The 26,841-nt window shown below is 34.5% G+C and overlaps 1 protein-coding gene across 1 annotated transcript in view; it reads left to right on the forward strand.

The window, feature by feature from the left end:
- LOC150100847 (voltage-dependent calcium channel type A subunit alpha-1-like) overlaps positions 1–26,841 on the forward strand; it is a 1,659,894-nt gene that overhangs the window by 175,737 nt on the left and 1,457,316 nt on the right. Inside the window, exon 2 of the mRNA XM_090401918.1 lies at positions 23,692–23,910. Within this exon, the coding sequence (XP_090258044.1) occupies positions 23,692–23,910 (219 nt within the window). The remainder of the gene's footprint in view (positions 1–23,691; positions 23,911–26,841) is intronic.

The raw sequence follows: 26,841 nt of genomic DNA on the forward strand, positions 1-26,841 counted from the left end.
GCTCCCACTGATGAGACCTTAATAAAGGTCGAAACCGGTCTGGATAGTGGTCCCTTGCCTTTAATACATAGCATCATACATCTCCTCCAGATGTTCTTTTCGTTAAGGGTAAATATTAAGAATAGTGATCAGAGCTTATTCTACCTTTACCACGAGTTGACTTGGACTTGCACTACGTGCAGGGTCAGCTAGACGTGCAGCACTTGCAGGCGTAAACTTGACTGACTTGTCTGTTTGCTTACTTGGGAAATGGAGTAAAAAGAAAAACAGGTTTATATTTAAAATAACTTGGTATCTTTAACATATATATATATATATATATATGATGAATAACAGTGGAGTTAATGTTCACACTTTCTTCGACCTGATTTAACATGAAACCATCTTCCTGTTATTCATTCAATTCTAATTGCTGATTTAATCTCAAATATAAATTATGAATTGATCGATACAATTTTCCAATTTCATCATATAATTGTAAATTAGTAGCGTTTAGAACAGCTTTTCTCATGGCACCCCGTCATGTGACTTTTTCAGATCCACGAAACCTAGATACAGATCTTTGTTATGTTCTCACGATTGCTCAACTGTTTTTCTTAAAGTGAAGATAATTTGATTTGACAACCTTATTTGGCCTGAATCCAGTTTGTTTTTGAGATTTATACAAGCATACAGCTCAAGTACTCTTGCATAAATCTTATATAAGCATACGATTTCCTGGAAATACAGAGATATTGAAACTTCAGTAAGGAAATATCTCCGTATTTATAAAACTCCAGGTGCATTTCCACATTTCAGGTTTTTGATGGCTTTTACTACCTCTTGTTTTGATATGCCCTTCTGATTGCCTTACTCTGGAATATTTTCTATAACTGTTCTATCACTTTTCGTCTTATTTAGCAATCTTTCAAAGTAATTACTCGTGACATTTAGAATATCCTTATCTTCATTCTTCATGTCACCTTTATCATCGCTGTTTTACAGTACTCTTTCTTTCATTTCTAAGCCTATTCAATAGCCTCCAGAACACTTTGCCACCTTCCTGCTATTCATCTTTTATATTCTTGTCAAAGTGTTCCCGTGACTTTTGTTTGGTTACTTTTACATATATCGTAGCTCTCCACGTTTGTCTCTGTCCTCTCTCTCTCTCTCTCTCTCTCTCTAGGTATCTACTGTGCCAAATTATCTACTAAGAAGTTCGATACGCCTTCCTGGTTTCCTTGACTTTTTTAAACTTACAGAATCAACCTTAGAGTTCTGATTTTTCTATCCAAGATAGCTTCATCACATGCCTCTCTCGCTGATCAATCAATGTTTTCTTCATAGCCAGCCACTCAATCTCCAAAGTTTGGTTCTTGTTTTCATGAATAAAATTTGTATATTTGAATGTACAGTTATCCTTTGAAAGCTGCTCGACTTTTATTATTTTTAAAACTTTCTTACACACTATTCTATTCAATAAGAAATTCAATTTTATCATGCTCAAAACTAACTAGTGATCACTTTAAATTTCAAATTACCTGTATGTTCCTGTAAGGACATCGCTGCCAACAAACATAGTCGATGAGACTTTTCTTATTTCTCGTGTGTCTTCTCTCCATGGAGAATGCGTGCACATCTTTATGTTGAAGCATGATCAAGGTAATAGATTCCACGTAATGAACAGAAATCCAGCAGGAACTTGCCATTATTATGAACTTTGCTCTTTCCTCCAAAACATTTCTATGTCTAGTAATTATTTCTTACTCTGCTGTTTAAATCTCCAAGAACGATCAACTTTGCATTTTTTCATTGCGTCAGCTGCCTTCTCTAATGACTCGAAAAATTCCTGCACTGTTTCCTTAGTAGAATCTGTTTGACCATAGATAAAAATAAATCTTATTGCACAATTCCCCATTTTATGCTTTGCCCACATTTATACTTGATATTGCCTGCCAATCAAGACAATTACTTTCTTGTTTGGTGTTAAATACTGTAGTGACTCCTTTCTCCTGATCATTATTGTCCCAATATAACATCTTGTGTTTTTTTTTTATTTAGAAGACTCATCTGTTTTATCTTATTTTGGAATATTCTGGAATTCTGGAACTGGAGACGCGGTACGTCCCCAGTTCGTCTGCTTTCTTCTTTTTCTGTTGATGCCTACCGAGTTGATGGTGCCAATCTAAATTTCCTGATGGTGATTTCGCGTTGCGAGCTAACCAACATCCTCTCACAGTTCAACTCCAAACACACAGAACAAATTTCTCCTCTTCGTTTATTCCTTCCACTGTTACCCTCTGGGACAGTCTTCCACCACATTTCCCAAGGAATACTGCCAACAGCTTTTCAAGTCAAATGTGAATAAGTTCCTTATTGCCTATCAGCGGTTCTAGCGCACTATACGTTGACCAACCTTTCGTGGATGGATTCTCCATAAAAATATAGAACATTTCCATGTAATGTCATAATCTATATAACCAAGTCCATTCTGGCAACACAGTTCTTTAGTTAATCATCAAAGATGTCATGAGAAACACCCGGATATTACAAACCTATCTAGGACACAAGAAATCTCTATGAAGGTTTTTTTAACCGAAGATAAGGTAGCCAGTCACTGATGCGGCAGTGGTTTTCTTTCAACAATCAGAGCACGCCGCTTTGACAGCCAAAATGCTGTGAAGAGATAGGATTAACCGTGCTATCATAACATTAATTTAGGTTTTTATGAATATAGCCGCGATATGATACTAAGTCTCACTCCTTAAAGAGAGAATAAGATATGTGTAAGACAACAGTAATGGCTGTTTTAGTTAGAATATACTTCTTTGCTATAGCAGAATAACCCGTCCTGCTATTACTTCTGTCCTATGAGGTATTATATTGCCATTCATTGCTTTTATTTCATTGCGATGTTTTTCCGTTAGGAATGCATGCTTCTTTAAACCCATTTCTTCCATACTGCAATTGGAAGAATAACTCTACGCTTCCTTTGCAATGGCCTGTATTGCATTCTGTATAAAATGCAATACAGGCCATTGCATTCTGTATAAAATGGAAGGATCCTTTAAAGGGATTTCAACTCACTACGAGTTGTTCGGTCTCACTGAGTCTGCAATGTTCCTTCTCCGGAAAATGATTATTGCCTTCACCGAATAGGAAAAGACACACTGACCCTAGAATACACTCAATTGACAAACATGATACCTGTCACATATCCTTAGTTACTGCGGTTAATTCTAATCCGTGGAGATTCACTCTTCCTGTTATTTTTCTTAACTGTTTTAATTAGTAGGAGATAATAATATTCTTTCTTATCTGCATGATATTCTTTTGCTTATTATGCATGTTCTCCTTTTTGATTTTTGCTGAATCTTTGTATCGCCAAAGTATTTTTAACCACATAAAATATGGTATATCTCTCTTGATAAGCGTCTTAGAAACTGAACTAGAAGAACGTAACAGTCACGTTGCTAATTATGGTACATTAAGAGCTCAACACCAGTTTCGTTGAACTTAGATCCGCAATGGAAAAAAAATCTAAAAGGTTATTTAACTCAGTAATCGGTCCGAAATATAATCCAAGTATTTTCATGCATATGATGCTCTGTGAAGAGTCACTCTGCGAGTAATATTTACCGATTCAGAAAAATTCACTCTTTAAAATCTTTTGAAAAACACAGGAGTATAAGAACTCATGGTATAGAAATATGAGTTCTCGCAGTGCTTAAAAAGTTATAGCAGAGATATAGTAGTACTTGTACAAATGACATATTAGATGCACGAAATGAAAACGAGGTGAACTGCAAAGTTCATCTCTTTTCTTTATGTCTATATACAATGAGGAACAGGAAAAGTCTAGTATGCTAACGTATCCATCGGCAGGGTTTCAAGTCCAATTGCGAATTTTCACAAATATCAGTATCAGCGTATATCTGAAAAATTTGCCTCTGGAGTAGTGCAAGCTTTCTGTAGATCGGTGCTTTCAGTACCCTGCTTTCATCTGATGGACAAATTTGGTTTGATAAGAGTTCAACTGCTTCTAGTAAATGTTCACGAAGTGGAAATGTGCAAGTATGGTACTTCTTTTCATAGTATTAGCATTCCAAATTTTAAAACCCTTGAACCATATATTAGTACCATGGGTGAGATTATGGTTAGCTAATCCGTAGGTCCTACTCAAGCACGGTTTCGGGACCAAACATGTAACATTTTCAACCGCTTCAGTCCTCCAATAAGTCGAGTGGGATTTCAGTCTGAGCGATGAAATTCATCTGTCATCTAAAGACATTCATTCGCAGTTGGATTCGAACCTATTAGCTGGAGAATGGAGTAGTTATTCTTTTGACCACCAGATTAAAATAAAGGAAGCCACATAAAAATTTCCTTCAATATGCCGTGAATTCTAGCGAAGCAATCGGTTTACTATTTTGTAGCTGTTTTCAATTTCTTTCTACATTTCCGATTTTCTTTTCACACTTTTGGACATGCAACGTTCTATAGAAACTTTCCAAAAGGTAATATTTATGGCTTTTACCATTTCTTTGTATATATCTATTTGCATATGTTTCCATAACATCTCTCCACACACACTTGCACACTATTGTTCTCTGCGCGCACGCATACGCGACATACAGATTGAATATACTAATAAAGATTCGTTCGTTCGTTCGTATGACATTTCCTTGAGGTCAATATTAATACTGACACATGCCAAGGACAGCAAATATTCCTATTTGGCCACGCCATTCACTGTACACGTGATTTATTATTCCTCCCAGCAGGTGTTCTTCTGCATGCACAGCATGCGAAACGCATACACACACCTGCTGTGAAAAACAATAATTCCATCAATGTCTTTTTATTTCCGTATTACTCTTAGTTTGGAGCACTTCATTCTTTATCTGTTCTTTACTAAGCTGCAATTTCTTTGCATAAAAAAAATCTGCTCTCTCTCTCTCTTCCACTTTGTCTGCAGACTGCAATTTAAAAAAGGCGACTGTTGAAATATGGTACGTGAAGTTATAGTACACTTAGAACAAGGTATGTTGTTTTGAATTAATAATAATAACGAAATAAATTACTCCAAAGAAATTAAGAAATATCAGGCAAGTGTAATTGTGTCTATTGATTATGCGTATTCTACGACTGGTTTTATTCATTTTTGGAAGGAATAAAACCTCGATTTTCTTGAAGAAAATTAAATAGCAATGAAAGTAAGTATGAAAAAACAGCGTATGAAAGTAACTCACCTTCAACTAAAAATCTTTTAAATATTCCTCTCTTTCTATTCGAACCTAGTGCTTTTCAAACCAGATCAAAACGAGAATATGCAATGAATATGTGATAACTATGATTTTTTTGTTATAATAACTGGATTTAATTCAACGATATCATCGCTTTGTTATAGAAAAATCCGAAACACTTGCAAGATACATTATGAAAAACACGCACATTTATGTTTTTTTTTTCATTCTTATTTTTATTTATATTTTCAGTTGGAACACTTCTTATCTTCATTGACACCGATTTTCTTAACATGTAAAACGTGCCGCTTTATTTCCAGTAAATTATTTTCATGTTTTCTCGATCTGCTTCAATAATTGGAATTACTGAGAATAAGAAGAATATTTGTATGCATAATTTGTGTGTAGTGTATAAACGGATTTTTTATTTAACATTTTGTTCTGCGTGATCATGAGCCAATAGATATATGCGAACCCTGCGCTACTGTCAAAAGATGTTTTTACCACTTCGCGTCTCCAACAAGCAACATGCTATTTCAATGTTACATCACATTAAAAATCATCTACCGTTTTTCTCATTCATAGTAAATTTTCACCCTTATCAACTTATATTTTAAGAGTTTTAAAAACATAAATGCGAAGAATTGAACTCATTATCTATCCATTTCGAAGCAAAGGTTTTCTTCTACCCAAACTAAGTACAGTAGGCTAGAGCTGAATTTATGGTATTATACAACTAAACGATGAGTTTGGAAAAAAAATAGCTGTGGCAATGGAAAATATGAATAACTGAACGATTCTAATAAAACATTTCATTCTGACAGAGATAAACATTACCGTAAAATGAAACAATAATACATGAATCATACTGAAACGTCTATTAACTAAAGCATCATTTCTCAGTTCAACCAAACTTCTGGTTTTCAATGCTACAGTTTTTCTCTTTTATGACTTGGAGAACTTTCTCAAAACATATGCAGGATAATAAGCCAGAAATGCTCTTGTATAGCGAGATTATTTTTTTTCCTGAAAATGTTATCACTTTCCTCTTCCACTTTCTAGCATGGCATCCGTGAAGAGTTTGATTCTAAATGTGGCACTGCATAAATAAAAGGAATGCGAAATGCAGCAGCGTGAAGTATGGAAATCAATATTTTAAGGTACACGTTGGAAGAAGATAATGGACAGAAATCAGGTGGGAGGCAGCAACTACCTGAATGCTGTCTTTGGGGAATACAGCATCCAGATAGAAATGCAAATCGAAATATTTATCATTCCTTGGGGTTCCAAAAGAAGAAAAAAGTACTAGCTAAAAATGATAAACTGAAAACAAATGTGAAACGAACATTCCGAGGAAGCAGCGTGTTAATATAATATGATGGAACGATCAATGCTTAAAGAAAGCTCGTTAACGAAATACAGAATTAGAAATACGGGATCTTGACTTTTGAAGATTGTGAGAAGTCGTTGAATAATAAATTTAAATTCAGATGTCTTTTGAAAAGTCTGATTCATGTGATTCATAAAAACTGTGTTGCTTTCTAAGCAAGAATAGTAAACGGATAGCACACTTTTACAAGCCAGTAGGAGCGGAATAAATACTGTTGTTTTATCATCTCATATATTTTTCGAATTAAGAATGTCGAAAAATTGATTTCATAGATTTCATAAAGGCATCTCGCATACTGTGGATGCTGAAATGGTAAGAAGAGCAGAATTTCTTCCAGATTATGTAACGCTTGATTTTTTTCTTAAATTACCACCCCTGAATGGTTATAAACCTGTGGTACAGTTTCTGGACTAGCTGGATTATTTAGACCAGGAACTCTGTTTTATAGATCAAATATTCATCTTTTAGAAGATACTTCAGGACCTTCAATAAACAGGGTGGTGGGTTGAGTTATGCAAGGAATTCAGCGACTCAGGTAACACGAAAGAAGATGACTCCAGTAACAAGATAGCGTGGAAGAAGAATTTGAGTTATGAAAGACTTTCAGTGAATCATGCATCACAGAAGACTCAGAAATTACTCCTGTCTTAAAAATATTAAACATAACTTTGTTGAAAATACAGGAGCCACTTTAAGTATAATCAGGTTATGGGTAAGAATGTAAGGAATGAACATAAAATGGATATCAGGGTAATGCCATTATACTCTGAACTTAATTGCTAAGATCATGAACTTCCTAAATTTAGCTTCTAACCCTTGAATATAATCGTAAAAGTACTACTTTTTTTCGACTGAAATAAATATGCCATTAGCAGGAAACATAGCATGAATACTGTTCAGAATGTGAGAAAATCGTCTCAAGTATGTCACGCAACCCCTGACCCACTAATCGCGATTATAATGACTTCTTGAAGGTATGCGGTTAATATATGGTAAACAGCAAAATGACGTCTTAGGTTTCGATAATTCAACATTCAACATCTACTTTCTTGGAGACGCTTGAAAATTACAATGCGAAGGTAAAATTCTGTACTCCAAAATTAATCTTGTCGTTTTCTATAAATAATCAAATCGTAATTGTTCATTTCTTTACTGAAGTTGAGAGATATTTAAAAAATGACGAGCCAATATTTCGCAACTGTTTACTATCTATGATTTAATAAACTCTCTTATAAAGACGATTCTATAAAGACTAATTTAATCTAAACCAAATCGCTATAATTTTAATTTTTGTTGATATTTTTAGATTATAGGAAATCTCTTCTAACTTGTCGCCATCAAAATTATTGTATAGCCTCAAGGAGGAAAAGATACCAGATATTGCGGTAGTCCAGTTCAATTAGTATTTCATTGTTAATCTCACATCGGCATTTTTTTCCCGAAATTGATATGTTATTGTCAGATCTCTATTTGGTCAGCTCTTAATTTTAAATCTACTCGCATCAGTCAATCAATCAATCCATGCAGATCTTCCTTTCTACTTTTTTTCTTTCCATTTTGTGTTCGACACTTATTTTGCTATCATTTCCCCACGTTGTTTAAGTAAACATACTATTTAGGTTAGCACTGCTTCATTTAGGTTAGCACTTCTTGAATCTTAGCAATGGCAAACTCTTTACTGATATCATGGATATCAGAAATCTTTCAGTATAATTTGCTGGTGATATCCGCAAAAGCATATTAAAATATATTTCTGAACTCTCATATGTGTGGTCTCCAGTCTGTGGTAAGCAGTTTTGTAACCTCCCTTTTCAATCCAAGTGTTACATTTGGTTTCAACACTGTCTTACATATTACTAGCTTGGTTTTTTTAATACTGCCTTATATATTATTAGATTGTTTTTTTCACTGATTTTTCTTTTTCGTTCCTTCCATATAACTTCATTCATTCTGCTTTCTACCAGATCAGCTTTACTTTATATTAAATGTTCATGTCTATTTTGTCAACTTTACTAAAATTTGCTTTTAATAAACGTTTTGCAGGTAACACTATTTAAAATGCAGCTGATCCCTGACTTTATATCATATTAGGAAGGGGGCTACGTCCCCCTGGCGCCTACGGCTCCCCCCCCCGTGTTCCGGACTGGTAGGCCGGTTCTCCTTGAATTCTGATGATTTGAATTTTGAAGACTCGACACTCAGAGTAGTCCCCGAGTTTCAAAACGTTTCAAAAAACGTGATATAAAAAGGCTTATCATTTTATATATATAGGGTAGATGTTGTTCTCTTATTTATTGGCGAGTTTATACTAGATTTGTTCCAGCAATAATTTATTTAAAGAATTTCAAGCAAACAGCATATTTATTCGAGATAATATGCAAGAATAAAGAAGCCTACTAAAATTGAAATTCGAGATAAGTATTATAATTTTAATTTTACATTCCCTATATAGATATTAGGTTTAACATAATTTCCTTTGCCATGCGGATTAGGGGAGTCAGAATACAATCCTGCTTTAATCTTCGTATAGCATCAGACCACCTTCCTTTACATCCTTCACTTCTAACAGTTAAGTATAAGTTTTCTATCTGCATAATGTTTAATTCTTTGCTTGTGACTGTATTTCCCTTAATATTATGTCATATACGTTATAGAGCTTTTTAGAGATCAAAACAGCTCACATAGCGATCCTTGTTATATTCTTATTATTTCACGTAAGTAAAAATATGGTTTTGTCTTGACAATCCCTAACTATCCTAAATTCAGTTTTATTCTTGACTTTCTTTCTTTTCAACGATTTTTCATACTCTTTTGCAAGAATGCTTTTACAAATATTCTAACTTGGAATACCTAGTATTGAAATTTCTTTATAAGTCTAACACTCAGTTTTATTTCAGTTTATATATTCTCCTAAATGAATCCCTTTTGGTTTGTTTCTTTCTGTCGGAATGGTTTTTACTACTTTTTTTCTTAATGATTTTTGAAAGTAAGCAGACATCCAGAATATCAGTATCCTTATTTTAATATTTATATCAATTTTTCGATCATTGATCATTTTCTAGCACCTATAAGCCCTTTTAGAAGAATTTTTTCACCATCCGTCATGGTATACGTTCTTTGTATTTTCCAAAATTGGCCCATAACTTCTGTTTAGCTACTTTTACAGGTAATTCAGTTTTCCTACATTTTCCCTGTGAATACATAATTGCATATGGCGAACTGCTAGCAGAACGTTTTTCATAACTTCGTCTGTTCCTCAAATGCTTCTTTAACTCCTCCTGTTCCCTTAGAATTCTTATTTTCCTTGCAGACAACTTCACGACATGCATTCCTGTCTGTGTCAGCTAATAGGTTTTCTTCAGGTTTTATTACTGAGTCTCTCTAAGGTTTGATTCTCCTTTTCGAATATTTCACTTTTGCAAATAATATTTGCATGTTTTTCTCTATAATTCTCATCTAAGAATTCTTCAACTTAATTATTTTCTAAGCTTTATTGTCCATTTTTTTTGTTTCAGATTCTCAGTTTTAAAATCCTGATCGACACTAGGTTTTGGTCACTGCCTGTTTCAGATCTACACTACTCTTCTATCTTAGCCATTTTGAAGACATCAGTAACGATATCTTAACTAATAAGACTTTTTCTTGATTTTTTGTATTATATTTGATGTTGTAATGGGGTTTGATTATGACCAGGTTATGTTGTAAGAATAAAACAGAATAAGAATTTTGCAGCGACCACATGAACCGGACGGCTTGGTCACAAGGATGAATTCCATATTAGTGAAGTACAGCTTTAATTATACTGATTTATAACATGGAAATACACTGCGTGAGAATTAAATAGCTGTTTCTTTTCATCATATACTTACCTTTAGTATTAGTTTTGCTCATTTTGCAATTTTCTCATAATAGTTTTATTTGTTTGAGACTAATCCTACTCTACTGTTTAGGTCTCCAACAAAACTAACATTTATCTTATATCCGTTCCGTTGCTTTCTCTGATGACTTCCAATATTTATCTGCGACTTCTCTATTCTTTCCTTTCCTTCTATGGACAAATGGGCATCATTGTTCAATTTACCAGTTTGTATTTTGTCTTCATCGCACTAATTGAAGGAGCATCCGTAGCTCATCGTTATATACGATGCATTTTAGTTGGAAAAACCTAGGTTCGAATCTCATCCAGTTCGCAATGAAATTTATAAGGGTTTTTGAACTGAAGGTGACTTACTCGGTTTCCATATTTATTAATATAAATACTTAGATTAAGATTAATCGCCCACCTTTACTATGAGATCTGAAACTTTATTCATGAAAATAATGTGTTAATAGTCGTTTAGTTGATGCTAGATAAATACGCGGGGATTGGTTATACTACCGTAATTATTCTTACTTATGCATATTAGTTTGTATTTTCTATTACACGGACACCTGCTGTCCGAGGACAGGGCTGGAAAAGTTAGCACAAGCTAGTACCTCTGTTTCGAAGAGCAACTGAAAGAAAGATATGTGCCCTTTGGAAAACACTGGACTTTTCTGGTGAAGGTAGTGCGTAATATATTCTGAGCTTGTTCACCTGGTGCTATTAGATAGTGGTGAAACTATTTCAGCAGAAAAAGGAGTCCGTAAACAAACAGTCGACAGACAAGTCAACTGTTTGTTTTCGGGCCACTTTTTCTGTGGGTTCTCTAATTTTTCTTATTAGGAAATAGCTATAAAACTTGAAAATGCTATTTAAAATACGTTTTTTTTCTACATACCGAAGAAATTTCTTTATATATGTTTTATAATGATACATATAAAAGTCTGGTTGGACGAGTAAACAGCTCTTCTGCTTTTCATCTTATTCGAATCTTAGCGTGGGCATGGAATTTTGCAAATGTCTTTAGGTAGTATATGAATTTCATCATTAGGCATGAAATTATGACCTAGATTATTAGTTCTGGAGTACCATGAAAACACGTTTTGTGTTTGGTCTCTAGAGCAAAGTTTATATAACCTTCAACCTCCCCTTCATACTAATTCACGATAGATTAAACCATTTCTTGGGCAGGATTCACATAAAAATAATAAATCATCTATGCAAATGTTGAGTAGAAAGAAACTAATATTTGTTATAAACGCCTGGCTCTCACGGTTCTGTAAATTATTGATGGCATGAAGAAATCGTTACAAAAATAGAATTAAAATTAATTGGATGAAAAACGATTTGTTGGATTTTGAGGAAAGTCTAAAATTATAGATATAAGTTCGTTATTTGGTTCCTGTGGTTTGTGTCGATTAAAAATTCAGATTGTCCTCTTTTTGGATTGTATGTTGAAGTAGGACATTATTGATCTTGCATAGCGAATTATACCGATTTGCATGATTAGTAAATTTTCCTATTACACAAACTTTCCCAATATTTATCTTCTCCATTAAAATTCTTCTTCCATCTGCCATTAGGAACTTCTTTTAATGTTTATTGCAGTGTCTCCTTAAAGAAAAATAGAGTAGCTGAATTTATTTTTGTATATTGTTTACATCATGCTATATGTTATGCAGAAGTATAGAGTTGACCTAAAACAGAAATATAATCTGTGCAGTCTAAGTGTTAGCGATAATATTTTAACCGTCAGTATACGTGATGGTTAAAAGATGCAGTTGGCCAATGAGAGTTTGAAAGTTTACTCGGAAGGCCTTTATGCCAACCCAGATCAAATGTCAAGAGAAATCACCAGTTTCATCCAGCCTTTTCCGTGGCATTTGTCTAACGTTGGGTGAGGTAAGCTAGTGGATTCCTACTGCATCAATCATTACAAAATCCATACTGAGATCATTAATTAGGTGGGCGGTTTCGATGCAGGGTAAACTGTTAATGGATGCAACCATTAATTTAGAAAGGGTTGAAGAAAAGAAAAAAAAATGGGTGAGAAATAACTGTCTTTTATTTTTGAAATAGTTTAAAATGATTATTTAACCAGATAGTTCTTTAATGCGACCCATCGGATTCTCATTGATTTACCTTATTTCAGAAGAATTGGAAATTAGTTTTCAGAAAAGGGCTGTAGTGAAGGGCTTCACCAGCGAACTAGAAACATCGGCTGTCATTAGTTCCTGCGATAAGATTTGAGCTTTTCCTATAGATAGAAATAGATGCTGTTAATTCAATACTACTCTGTTATGGTATAATTAATTCTTAACTGAGAAAACTTGCAGCATTCCTTAGAAAACTAAACTTTATATAATACAATGAGGATTTTTTTTATTTCTGTAAGAACGGTTTCAGTTGTTCCATTATTCAGATATTTAATCATGAAAGAAGAAAAATGGAACTGAAACATCACAGTTCTTGGATGTAGATGCAAATTACATTGCTGCGTTAATTATAAGTATATACTTTTTTCAACAGAAACCGATAATTAAAAAGACGGCTTCATAGAAGAAAATTAACACCAACTTCTAATTTGAGGACTTGTTACATAGAAAAGAGGTAACCTGGTTTGGTTTGATACGAATTTGCAACTTGAGAAAACTAAGTTTATGAGGACAGTGCATCATATTTCTTAATTCGATACTCTCATGTGTCTGTTTTGTGAGAAGAAAACCCTCCCATTTCGGTATGAGTGACTGGTTAACTCACTTTCAGTGTTGAAAATTGTATTAAAAGAGTTTTTGCATCTTAGGCAAAATCTTTTCAACAAGAGGAAATGTCGCAACATTTCCTCTTGTTGAAAAGAGTCCTTTTCAACAGTCCTTTTGACTGCGGTATGAAGGTAGGTGCTAGAAGAGCTAACATCTGTAGTATAATTATGGTTATGGGTATATCTACCATGGGGGTATCGAGAATCCTTCTAATTTGCGGTGTTCCTTTCTATAGATTTATATTATTACAGTTAAATCTATAGAAAGAAACACCACAAATTAGAAGGATTTGTATTATATTGCTAACAGAGTGATAGAAGAAAAATGCAAATGATAGCGACCTAAGTGGAAACAGAGATTCAGAATACACAACATCAGCACCTATTCATTTCTGGATGAAAACAAAGGAAGGATAAGTGCTAATTTGGAGTAATAATATCCATTAAATCTGAAGAATTTGCGTTTTGTTCTTTACTCTTGAGAAAGTTTATTGAATACAGTGTTTGTTTGTTTTTTCTTGGATTTGTTTTAATACCAGGGACTTGTGATGAACTGCAGTTAGGCATTATTTATTTCGTTATTTTACACCACAGTTACATTTCCTCAGGTTGCAATCAGAAAGCAGAAAAATGCATTTTTCGTTTGTCATTGAAAAATAGACAAAATAAAGTAAATAAATACGTGATTATTGATATGTAATATAAAAGAAGGATCAGTTGCAAAATAAATGCCCTCAAACAATGCATTTTGTCTTTTTAAACTGAATTGACAAAAGTCTGAAAGCAAGATTTTATTCTTCAGTATATTTGAAAAAACAAACTTGTTTTTTAGAGTCTAACACATTTACATTACTAATTTGAGGAGATTTGAAGTTAAATCAGTTTCACACAATGTGGATGTTACATAGTAGTTTCGTTAATGTTGCTGTGTAAACTACTACAGCCGTGAGGGTTATGGGTGCAACGCGAAGTATTCGTATATTCTCCGTATTGGAATTTGGAGTGTGTCGGTTGGTTGCAAAGAGACTGCAGTGGTGTAGGAGAATAATAAATCGCAGTTGCGGAGCAAATAAGTCTAAGGGGACGGAAAACAAACGCTATTTCCCCACCTGTCCTGACAGGAGTCACTGCAAGAGAAATAAAATATAGTATTATAATAATAAAAAAAAGCACGCAGACACACAACATTTAGCATTGTTCCGTTGCCAAACGGGTCATGTTGGTTGCTAGACCTGATTCCTATTGCGCATGGCAGAAAATACTAATATCGATCTTTGCAGCCATAGCAACAACGCGAGCGAAGCAGCCTTTCATAGTAGAAACTGGGAGGATATGATAGAAAGGAAGTGGGGAAGCGACACTGATGATCATTAACAATTAATGATTGTAGGAAATTGGGACACTAAAGTGTTTATAATAAGCCCAGATAAACACCTTACACAATTAGAAGAGAAAGCTAATCTTAAAAATGTAGGAAACATATAACCCCTTATTATTATTATTGTGCTGTGAACTACCTTCATACATTTTGGGCGATTCGTGAAAAACTTTTGCAGTCAATTTTGCTCATAGCTGCGGCGTCGGATTAAAAAGTGAAATTTTTGCTTTGGTTGCTATGGCTACTAATGATTCAAACACCCGGTGGAAACACACTTCGAGTTCAAAACTACGTAATCACCAAAACAATGCTGTATGATTAAGAATGAAGTCTATTAAAATTTATTAATGTAGACTAGAGTTTTCAGCAGAGGCGTCAACAACTTCCCCTCTTGAATTCATACTTATAGATTGCTACACTTCTATGATCAGCGATATGTATTGTCTCTGCTTACATCTAATTTCACACTGACTATTGCTGAGTAGTCTGAAAGGAAAAAAGTGACTGTTAACTTGAACGGAAATAATAAACGCATAAATAAGCTGAACACTCCAAGAATGATACCAGTTATTCCTTCTCCTTTTTATAAGATTTAATTAAAATTTTGAAGAAGTTTTGCAATGCTTAATTCTCTTAAAATGTTTCAAAAAAGAAGCACCAACTTAAAAAATTCATGTAAAAACATGCGCTTAAAAAATCTTACAATTCTCTAATTAAACTTTAATATTGTAATTTGCTTATGTTAACTCAAAAACATTTGTCCTACAGTTTTCTGGATTTATTTATTTATTATTATTATTATTATTTATTTATTTTTCATTTTTTGAGAATTGAAAAAGTTCATAGCAGCGTAATTTATAATATTGCTAACAATGACAGTTTATAGTTACAATATAAATATGAACTGGCAGTGTTGCTATTTATGCGGTTTGTTTCAGAACGATAATGGCTACAGTTATACAACTTGAAATTTAGATATATTTTCAGGAATACAAGCGAATAATTAAATAGCTAGAGAGAGAGAGGGGAGGGGGAGTTTTAGATTTTTTTTTAAATAAGAAACAAATGGTCCATGATACTAGTATCCTCCTATTAAACATGAAATTTCTGCATACGTTTAAAAGTGATTTCATATTATTTGATAAATTATAGGCGAGTTTAAACAATTCTTATTCTAAACATAATAAATTATGTTTTGTTACTTTCTCAGATAACTCAGAACTACTGCGTCCGTTTCTGATGATTGAGGAATATCAGTACCCTCTTTTCTCATAAATTCATCGATTTCGTTTTATTTGATTTTTGCAAATATTACACGACGCTTCACAGTGTTCTATTGTAATCAAGTTCAAGAGAGTTCCAGGCTTATAATTTAATATTATTCCCTACACCAATGGAATAATCGTTTTCGTTCTAATGATATTTTATTTCAGTTTCCATTTTTATTGATAACTGAAACCACATTTTTGTTGCGAAGATGTACTAATCTGGAGCTATAAACACATTGCATCCCCACTTTTAATTTTGAAGATTAAAATCATTGTATTATTATTGTTTTTTGCTTATGTTCGATAGGTTTCTTTAGTGAAAAGTATTCCGAAAGTATTCTTTCAGACTTGTGAAATGTTTTCAGAAGATTTATTTCTTGAAGTCACTCGTTAATTTCTTTTGTTCATTTGATTTAGTACTATAAATTTAGCAACTATAATTACAGGTTCTTTTTGTACAAGTTAAACAGTTAAAACTAAGCATACGTTTATAGTATGCTTAGTTTTGAAGCCTGTAGAGCTAGTATTCAAGTGAACATAGTCTAAAATTATTCATAATTATGAACAGCAGTGTTAATGTGTGGCGAAGAAATATTCCACAAAATGTCTGCTTTCTGAACACTTTTGTTTTGTTAACACAAAACATTCGTGTTTTAATAACATCTTTCGGCTTTTTTGTTACAGAGTTCAAATCATCACACAATGCAAGCATAAGAACGTCATATGAGTATTATCAGTATATTATTAGTTTATGATCGATGTTTCTGTGAACATTTCCGTCTCTGAACAAGTCCGAAAGGTAAAATTCAGATTGGTGTCTACATATCACAATAGCAAAACTTTAGAAATGTGAATATCTTCAACTTTATGGCTTGCATGGTTTTCATTAGAAATAAAGCATAGATATCACTTATTGTGTTCATAGATTAATTTGCGCAGGTATAAAATGAACTCGCGGTTTTAATAAACTCCGCAGTCCTTTCACAGGCACCAAACCATCCGTAGCGGTGTTCACTCTACCTATATTCGATATGTGATAATGCTAATTGTGCTGCTATCGAACACAAAATGGGCCGTCTCTGCCTAAAGTGGTTTCCGTATTTGTCACACTTTCTCCGGAACTGTTTTTGCCTACCTAGCAGCTGCTCGTGTTTTCTGCCATTTTAACTGCATGATCAAAGAAAGATCCGTAAATATCTCTCAAACTAAACTTCGGACATTCCTTTCTATTAGTCACAAATAGGAAATTAAAACGAACCCGAATGACGTAACGTTTCCTTTCTTTCTTTCTCTCATTTCACCACCCGTCATCATCGATTCCCCAAATAAAGCAAGTCTGCGGATCTCTCTCTCTCTCTCTCTCTCTCTCTGTGTGTGTGTGTCTTACTCTCTTCCTTTAGATCGTTCGTCCTTAACGCAACCGCAACGTCGATAAATCCTGTCACCTACATTTTTCATCTGTTAATGAGCTGCGATAAGCAATGATTCGTCTCTCTGTAGCTTTACCATTCGTTCAGTAGTATTAACACTTGCACTGAAATCATTCTTCAATCGCTACTATTCATATACGAAAATGACACAAGTGTATGTGTCACCTATATTATCTGCATCTTGAGTTGGCGCATATTTATAGAGAACGTGTGCAAAATTACTGAGTCCATAATGCCAATACCTACACGAACAATGGTACTAATGTCATACCTCATTTCTTATTAAAAGGATTCTGATTTTTCCTTTCACATACAAGTATAGCTTAGGTTAGCTAAAAGTGCTGATTTTTCCTTATTTGCACAATTGTACTTTGCCCACTTATCTGTACAATTATCAATCTCTGTTTTATTATTAGAAAAAAATTATATTCCTGTCATTCTGTTTAAATTTGTATTCGAGAGCAAAAACATACCTAAAACGAATGAATATTAATGCCAAACGAGATGAAACACTTGAACAAAGTATTTTATTTTAATCACTAAAAATATTACATTTTGGCTTACTTGAAAATAGATCGACCTAATTCCTTCGGACTTCCTTTCCCACTGTTTTGTTCTGCTTCCTTGAATCTTTCTGGGTTAAGATATACAGAATTATCCACTTAATTGACTTCTGCTTTTTTGCTATAAAGAAGTTCTTCGCAAGTGAGTTAAAAAAAGAAATAAAATTATAAACAAATACACTCCTTGATCTATTTTATTTCTTAATGTGGGTTACAGACTTTCGAAACAAGTTTCACTTTAGGGGATTAAGAGAGAAATTGATACAGGAAACTGATGCTTTAAGTTAAATGCCTAACGTTCACTTTACTAGTAATAATTTTATATTATAATCTCTTTCATAGCTCCATATCATGTATAGGAGCTGTTCTACAAAATTTAAGCTACTTCTCTTATTGGACACCTTTTAAAAATCAATAATGCTTAACTGAATTTTTTATAACGTAACCATATCTTTAACCAATATAAAATCAACTTTACGAGCATACTATTAACTTAGTTCTTGGTCTCTCAGTTCACTATCGCTAACATTTGAGGTTTAGTTATAAAATAAATTAATTTTCCAGTTGTTGAAAACCCTAGTTCTGATCGATGGTTTCTGATCCCCGACACCAAGTTTCGATCAAAAGCCACAGATGGAAAAATTGAAAAAACTTCATACAGCAAGGATTCATCTTCGTAATTAGTTTTATTAAGTTTCTCTCATTAGAAATATCTCAATTTCTCCGTTTGTACTCTACCATTGAAAAGTATAAATAAAGCTTAAATAAATGAAGTCCAGCAGTTTCTGGATGGATGAAAACAGCAAAATACTCAGCGATTTCTAATCCTACCAAAGGTCTAATTTTGTTAAGGTTGGGATTATATTTTGTTTTATTCATCTCTTCTTTTGTGTCAGTATTTTCCAACTAGGTTAGAACTACTATCCGAAATCACTTTTTATTTATGCTATTTGGAAGAAATTTAACTAATAATCATTAAATTTTTAAGCATTATTATTTTTCAAGAAATTAAGAAGAGTTATTGAAATTCAAGTTTTCAATCAAGGGATCAAGATGATTTACTAACATTTTGCATATAACTAAATAAGATTGGGCATCAGGTGTAATTTATATTTGCATGAAGGATTGTTATTTCTTACTACGTTTTCATATCAGTATTGGAATTAAGAGCAAATATTGCTACATTTGATTAGAAGAATGCTTAGAATTTCACTGGAAGCGTCAATTACGTAATCTTCTCCAAAAGTGCCATTCAGTAGAGCACTGAATGGCACTTTTTACATAATGATAGACTGTCAGAAGAGAAATGTTACGAATTAGATTATAATTGCCTAATAATTGATTTTTTTTCTAAGCTATTTTTCAGTCGGTTTCTGAGGTAGTCAATATTTGGTACAGACAAGTAGGCTTTTGGGTACATGCAAGTAGGTTTCTATGAGGAAAATCTACTGCTTGTGTGTCGATCAATTTTCTTGAGTGTTCCTTCATATAAAACGTAAGAAAATCGACCGTAGAACTCACTCTGTTTCACACACTCATATATATTGTTACGTAGAATAAAAGCCAAAAGGCTATTTTTCTGGGTTATATCTATTATATCTGGTAACCTTAATAACAATGAAGGGGATACAAATCCTTTGATGTTTATCTGCCAGTAAGCGAAACTCTAAGAACTAGGACTAAGATCTATGAGTTTCATACCGAAAAACTATCGGCAAATCCAAGTGGTTACTACCAAGTGGTTACTTACACTTGGATTTGCCGATAGTTTTTCGGTATAAAACTCATAGATCTTAGTCCTAGATCTTAGAGTTTCGCTTACTGGCAGATAAACATCAAAGGATTTGTATCCCCTTCATTAATATATTGTTACAGTTAAGAAACACGAGATAGCGGCATTTGTCTACCATCCTTTCCTTCCAGTTAGGATCAATTCGTCCTGCCTACTCCCTTTAGAGAATAAAATATATATATTACAGGGTTTATTCATTTTTATTTTTCTAAAGTACATGAATGAGTGTAACTGCCGAAAAAGATTCTCCATGGAAAGTAAACCCTTTCGAAACTGTTAAATTCTTTTCTAGAGTGTTCAGAATGAATAATAGCAAAATAGTTTCCATTTTTTCCAAATCGGTGAGTCAAATTAGAAATCAGGAATTTGGAGCGAGTTGTATACAAGATAAACAGAGGGATACACATTCTTCCTTAACATTAAGACAGTTTCATATTTCTCCGTTGAATGATTGGGCCTCTAAAATGAAGGACGATATACCAATTTACCTTCACATCTTGACAGATATTGTACTCTGTTGAATTTATTCTATCAATTGTTATCAGGTTAATAGATATAGTACTAAACATTTATATAAAGAAATTTAGCATTAGGAAACTTAGAACATCCCTTTGAATAATCAGACGCCGTAGAATTCCCACCTTAGGAAATCATGCATACACAACCGTCACCAATTTTCATCAAAATTCTCTCTCTCTCTCTTAATAATCTCTGTGTATGTCTGATTTTCAGTTGATGCCAACGATAACGATCTCTTGAATATTCCATCTTCTTTTTACTGTAATCACATGATAGTATCGATGTGCACTTGTGTAAGCTCTTCGTTTGTATTAAAATGATTGTTTTCTGTGGTTGTAATAATTTTTCATTTATAATTTTTTTTCATGAGATTACACTTATTTAACCTTAACCATTCATTATCATTCATTATTATCATAATCCCCAAAAAACGTTACTTATGATTTCATCGCCTGCGTAGGGCATTAGTGAGGATATCGCGACATTGCTCTTCGGTTGAAAGGACATAGATTCCAGTCTCATCTGTGACGCGAGCAAACTTTATAAGTTCTTCTCCCCTTTAAGTGAGTTAGCCCATCCCATGTGAAGGTGTCAGTTTCCCCTTTGAAACTGGGGTTAGGTTTTCACCTTAGTAAACAAACTAGCGAGAAAAATATACGCAATTTACAGACTTAATACTCTGGTCTTATCATCCTAGTTTATTTAGACTAATTCCAGTCATCCCAGCGTATGACTTTATTAATGCCATGTCTCTATTTAGAATGAACGTCTACAGCATGATGCATGTGTGTGTGTGTGTGGGGGGGTGTATATAGGAAAAAGTGTTCTGCTATACACCGCATAGTAGACCGCATGATTTCAATCACTGGCCCAAACTGTTGTCATGATGATTGCACCACAAATTAATAACTCAGATGCAACGTTTTTAATCGTCAATCACACACCCATATATCGTTACTGCAAAAGAAGCAGAAGGAAACAAAATGCAGAGGTCCATTCACATGGAAAAATTAAGACAAAAAAAAAAGACTTACGCAAACAGAGAAATTGTGAAACATCTTCACAGAGAAATGAGCATATGTGTATAACGACCGAAACAGAAACATTGGATATCTGCTTTTCACAAATAAAACTGACCCTGATAAACAGCCAAACAACGAATGACCGAATTAAATTGCACGGTCACTTGAGAAGCAGCACCCGTCTGTTTATAAACTATAGTGTGGCAGACGTATTAAGTAGACATAACAGTTGTTTTTGACAGCAGCAGGAGACAAGAGCAGATGAACGATGTTGAAAGAAAAAAAAATAGAAAGAAAATCAATACGGAGTGAGGGTGCCAAGTCCAAGCTTACAACCAGCTGACAAGAGGTCGTCAAGCCGTACTATTCGGACAATGATTGCGACAGATTCATCAAGTAATCAACGAAAGGCTACATTCCCCACTGTAATCCATAGAAGAAAGTTCACATACATGTCCGTATCACTTGGAAGAGAGTAATACACGGTGAAACTGAGTTTGCTACACTAAAAGACATTTGCAACTTATACGCAAGAGAAAATGACAATGCAACAAGTACCAAGAGAAGAAGGTAACCGCACACCAAGAACCATAAGCATATTCATTAAATTTCTGAAAAATACAACTGAAAATATAAACGGTTAAGGGTTTCATAACTTTTTATGTGAATCCCATAAAAGTTATACAATTCAGATATTAAGTCAGTTTTGTTGAAATTTTCAAAAACGTTTTTCGCTATTGATGCATGATACCTACAGATTATCGTTGCACTATGCATATAGCAGCATAATGCGATATATTTATTGTATTGGACTGTAATGTTCGGTTACACTAAAGTTGGATAAATACTATTTTAAACAAGCGTGTGCCAATGCTACTCAACGTTCCATTTATTGAATAATCGTGATAGCGGACAGTTTCCTCTAGCCTTGTCATGAGTTGCCTTAGTATGCACTGCTATATTTGAAAATTAAGTACAAGAAAAATTACTGTACGCTATTTTCCTTTCAAGTATATATTTATATATGTTTTCGCTTCTTGTTTCTCATTTGTGGTACAGATAGAACTTCTGTACTAACAAAAGTAAACTCATTCATTTTGTAGACAGGCTTAAGTGTTGGGTGTTATGCGTGTCTTTTTCAAGGTATTAGAGCATCAAAAACAATAAATCTTATAAACATATTTATTAACTGGTTTTATTTCACTTGACTTCAAACAGGATACAACTACTAATTAATTACAGTACAAACCCAACAACGAGTAAATTAAACAGCTCAAATGAAAACGGACTAAAGATCTAAAGTCGTACTTTGGCTTCGTCTAACGTACAGAAGACGTTTTTACGTTAGGTGGAAGTTAGCTTGTGTAGCTCATTCAGTTTCGATAATGATCTTTTGTTGGAAAAGCCTAGCATTGCCGATCTTATACGGAGGTGGAAAGTTTTTTTCTCCCTGGAACTCTGGTTTTTCATCCTGCAAAACACGTTAACCCGACAGAAGAATACTCATAGGACACTACGTTAATAAGAATCAACGATCCAATTTCTTCAGAACTGGTATCGAAAGCCTGCATGGTACGTTCATCTTAAGATTACTGTCTGCCAACGTTTTGGCAGATTAATACAGCCATACTTGTTGAGGATAGAAAAGTGTTTCTTAGCCATTTCGAACTTTAAAAATAGTCTGTCTGATATATAATACAGTCGTTGTTTCTTCCATCCAATTCTGTACGAACAGGTATCCAAATCATGGTATACCAGTCCTGACTTGCCATAATGATGGATTTCTTGTGTTCTCCGATGCGGATGTAAACAGATCTTTTTGTCTTTTCATTTTTCTGGTTTACCAATGATGACTGCATCTTAATAAAGTAGCACTTATTGTTTCAGTTTATAAACAATAGACAAATCTTTGTCATCTTTTATTCCTATTTCATTGCATCAAGGAAGTTTTTGATCGCCTGGCGTTAATATTATTCAGACGTTCATGACTACTAGCAGTTTATCAGATAGGGTATCGTGAAACAAACATTTCTTTTAACCGATAGATACATGGTAAAACTGAAACTAAAACGATTTATAAAAATTAAAAACAGTCATATTAAATATCCCTTAAAGCAGCTCATATGTAAAAAAAAAAAAAAAATGAGTCAAGTACTGAGAAAACATGGTATTATCTGCGCTTTACAATCTACTATCTGGCACTATTACTGTTATTACGGATATTATTGAGTTACTGAAATTATATTATATTATAATTTAATGACTATTAATGTGTACTAGGCCATTGATCTTTATGTACATTGAGTGTAGAATTATTTGGAATGCTAGAAAAGTTTGGCATTATTATTCAGCAATACAGGAGTAAAATTGCTTTCTTAAAATTATTTTTAGTTAGCAGCATTAACCCAGTGCAATAACAGTAGATTCTATATTGAAAAGCTATTTTCAAAAATCATAATCCACTCTTGTTTATTCTTTTAGACTATCGGCGTTGCAAGCCGAAGCTGCTGGTGGGGGTGAAGGAGCCGACGGTCTGTCCTATTTTGACGGTTATGGAGGCCTAAGGAATCGTCGAAGTCAAGAAATGGCTCGAAGAAAAGGAGGCCAACACCCTTACGGAGAAAATGGACCGTCATCCTTGTTCATCTTTAGTGATGAAAACATCATCAGGCGCTACACGAAGTTCATTATAGAGTGGCCATATCCTTTTATATGTTATATCACAGGTATTGAAAGGAACACCTTTACAAGTTCCATACAAAATGGTATGCGGTTTCAGGTAAGGGGAACCCAGACTTTATAATAAATTACCGTCAGAATGGTTATAAACGCATTGTGTTTAGCAACAGAGGGACTACGTTACTTAAAATAATATGTAAGCGATAGTTTATGCAGCAAGTGACTTTAGGACTTCCTTTGTTTGTGTAATGAGAAGTCGCTCATTTCACGGGTTCTCTCCAGGATTCGTTGTTAGTGCAAAACACGTTTCTTAGACAGCACATATTTTTTGCGCTAAGTTTAGTGAAAACTTTCCTTAGACATGTTTTGGTGTTCATTGTAGTTTCCTCAGTAATAAGTTAGACCCTCGGAGATACTTTAAGCTAATACCATAGCAATTTTTTTATTATAAAAAGAGCGAAATCTTTTTTGCTGAATAGAAAGTTTTTTGCTGGATTCACAAATGTTACACTTGAAACGAATTACATTCTAATATACTTATATATTGGAAATATTTCATCCATTATGGATTTCTAATGAGTATACAAGATATAGTTCTATTTATTTCGTGCACTGATGAGATCACAATAACGGTTGAAATATATTTAAGTAACCCCATTATAATGTAAAGCGATACACTTCTCTTGGGTGTGCACATTCCATTGCGATGGATACTTTGATCAAATTGTTGGAGAGTTAATTGTCTTTAATATACTAAAAGCAAGAGCTTCCCTAGGAGTTGGTTTCGACGAAGTCTTTTAGCTGGAAAGACCTGAATTTGAATCGCATCTGGGGCGTGGAAAACTTTAATGGATTTTTCAGTTAAAGATGAATTAACCGTCTCGTAGTGGTAACAGGGTTTTTCATCCCACCATCCGGCAAGGAAAATACTCAATTTAAACAAAAATATACATTTAGGTACTAGACAAGCCGTAACCTTATCCTAAAATTATAATTAAGAAAGCCAATCTTGCATGTCGTGAGCCTTAATCACCTGAAAGTACATAAATTGCTATTATTATTATTAGTAGTAGCAGTATACTGAAAGAACGTCATGATACTTCACACCTTATTGTTTGATAAGTCGTGAAAACATCGTGACAAGTATACTTACCTGCACATAGTAACTGTTGATAACAGTTACTATGTGCAGATAAGAACCTTTACAGTCGAAGATAAGAACCTTTGGAAGCCATGGGAGGAAGAATATTAAGTGCTTTCGCTTAAAAGAAGAGAGTGTGAGGAACCGTTTTAGGGAGAAGGTGTTAGAGAGGATTTCGGATGGACTAGAAAGTGTACAAGACTGGTGGAGACAAAATTCTAAGCTGTGCAATTGAGGTGCTTGGTGAAATATCCCAAAAGATTACAGAGCAGAAGGAGGGTTGGTGGTGGAATAATGATGTACAAGAAGCAGTGACGGCTAAGAGGAAGGCAAAACAGAAGTGGGACGAGTCAAGAGTGGAAGAGGACAGAGAGGAATATAGAGAGTAAAAGCGAGTAGCCAAGAGAATTATTGCACAGGCGAAGGCCATGGCATATCAAGACCTTTTTGATCAATTAGAAACAAAGGAAGGACAGAGAAAGATTTATCGATTAGCAAAATATAGAAATAAGGCTTCAATGGACATCGTACGTGTGAGGCAGATCAAAGACACTGAAGGAAGAATATGCTGGAAGGATGTGGACATAAGAAACAGATGGAGAATATAATTTGAGGGACTTTTGAATAAGGAAAATGCGAGGACTCACAGAGAAAAAGGGTGGCCTTCTGAGGGGATGGTGCAGAACATCAGTAGAGTTGAAGTGGAGGAAGCCATGAAGAGGATGAAGACTGGAAAATCGGTGGGCCCAGACAGGATTCCGGTAGAGGCATGGAAGGCTCTGGGGGAAGAGAGAATTGACCTGCTGTGGGACCTGTTCATGAAAGTTTACCAACAGGAAAATATACCCGAGGAATGGAGGAAAAGTACTCTTGTCTCCATACAAGGGTAAAGGGGATGCACAAGACTGTAAGAATTACAGAGGAATAAAGTTGATGTCCCACACAATGAAAATCCTAGAAAGGGTTCTTGATGGAAGACTGAGGAAGGAGATGGAGATTGCAAAAGAGCAATTTGGTTCATGCCTGATCGATCGGCCACAGATGCTATCTTTGGGGTACGACAGATGATAAAAAAGTTTCGAGAGAAGCAACGGGAGCTACGGTATTTATTGATCTGGAGAAAGCGTATGATAGAGTGCCATGGCAAGAAGTCTGGAGGTGCCTGAGGGAGAAGACGGTACCGGAGAAATATGTCATGTAGGTGCAGGAGATGTACGAAATGTGAAGACAAGTGTTCGAACCTGCCTGCGAGTGACAGAAAGTTTTCCAGTGACAGTTGGCTTGCATCAAGGGTCTGCATTAAGTCCTTTCCTGTTTAATATTGTGATGGAGGTGACGGAAGAAGTGAGAGAAGACTCGCCTTGGACTATGTTGTATGCAGAATCAAGAGAAGAAGTGGCAGCCAAACTGGAATGTTGGAGGAAAGTACTGGAAGAGAGACGTATGAGACTGACCAGAAGTAAGACAGATTATATATGTTGCAAAGTGGAGGTAGCCAGGAGACAGATCGGGAAGGAGATGTTATGAGGAAGGTCAGTGACTTTAGATACTTAGGTTCAACAATGAAAGAGGATGGTGAGGCTGAGAAGGAAGTGGGATGGAGGAACTGGATAGAGAGAGATGGCTGGAGTGCTATCTGATGAGGGTGCCAATCAATCTAAAAGGCAAAATTTACAGGACAGTAGTGAGACCAACTATGACGTATGCTTTGGAAACTGTGGCCCTGAGGAAAAATAACATTAGAAGGATAGAGGTAGCGGAGATGAGAATGCTTATGTGGACGGTGTGACCAGAAAGGATCATCTGAGAAA

Source organism: Typopeltis vanoorti, chromosome 12 (genome assembly GCF_054136105.1).
Source record: "Typopeltis vanoorti isolate ZY-2024b chromosome 12, IOZ_Tvanoo_1.0, whole genome shotgun sequence".
NCBI classification, from domain to species: Eukaryota; Metazoa; Arthropoda; class Arachnida; order Uropygi; family Thelyphonidae; genus Typopeltis; species Typopeltis vanoorti.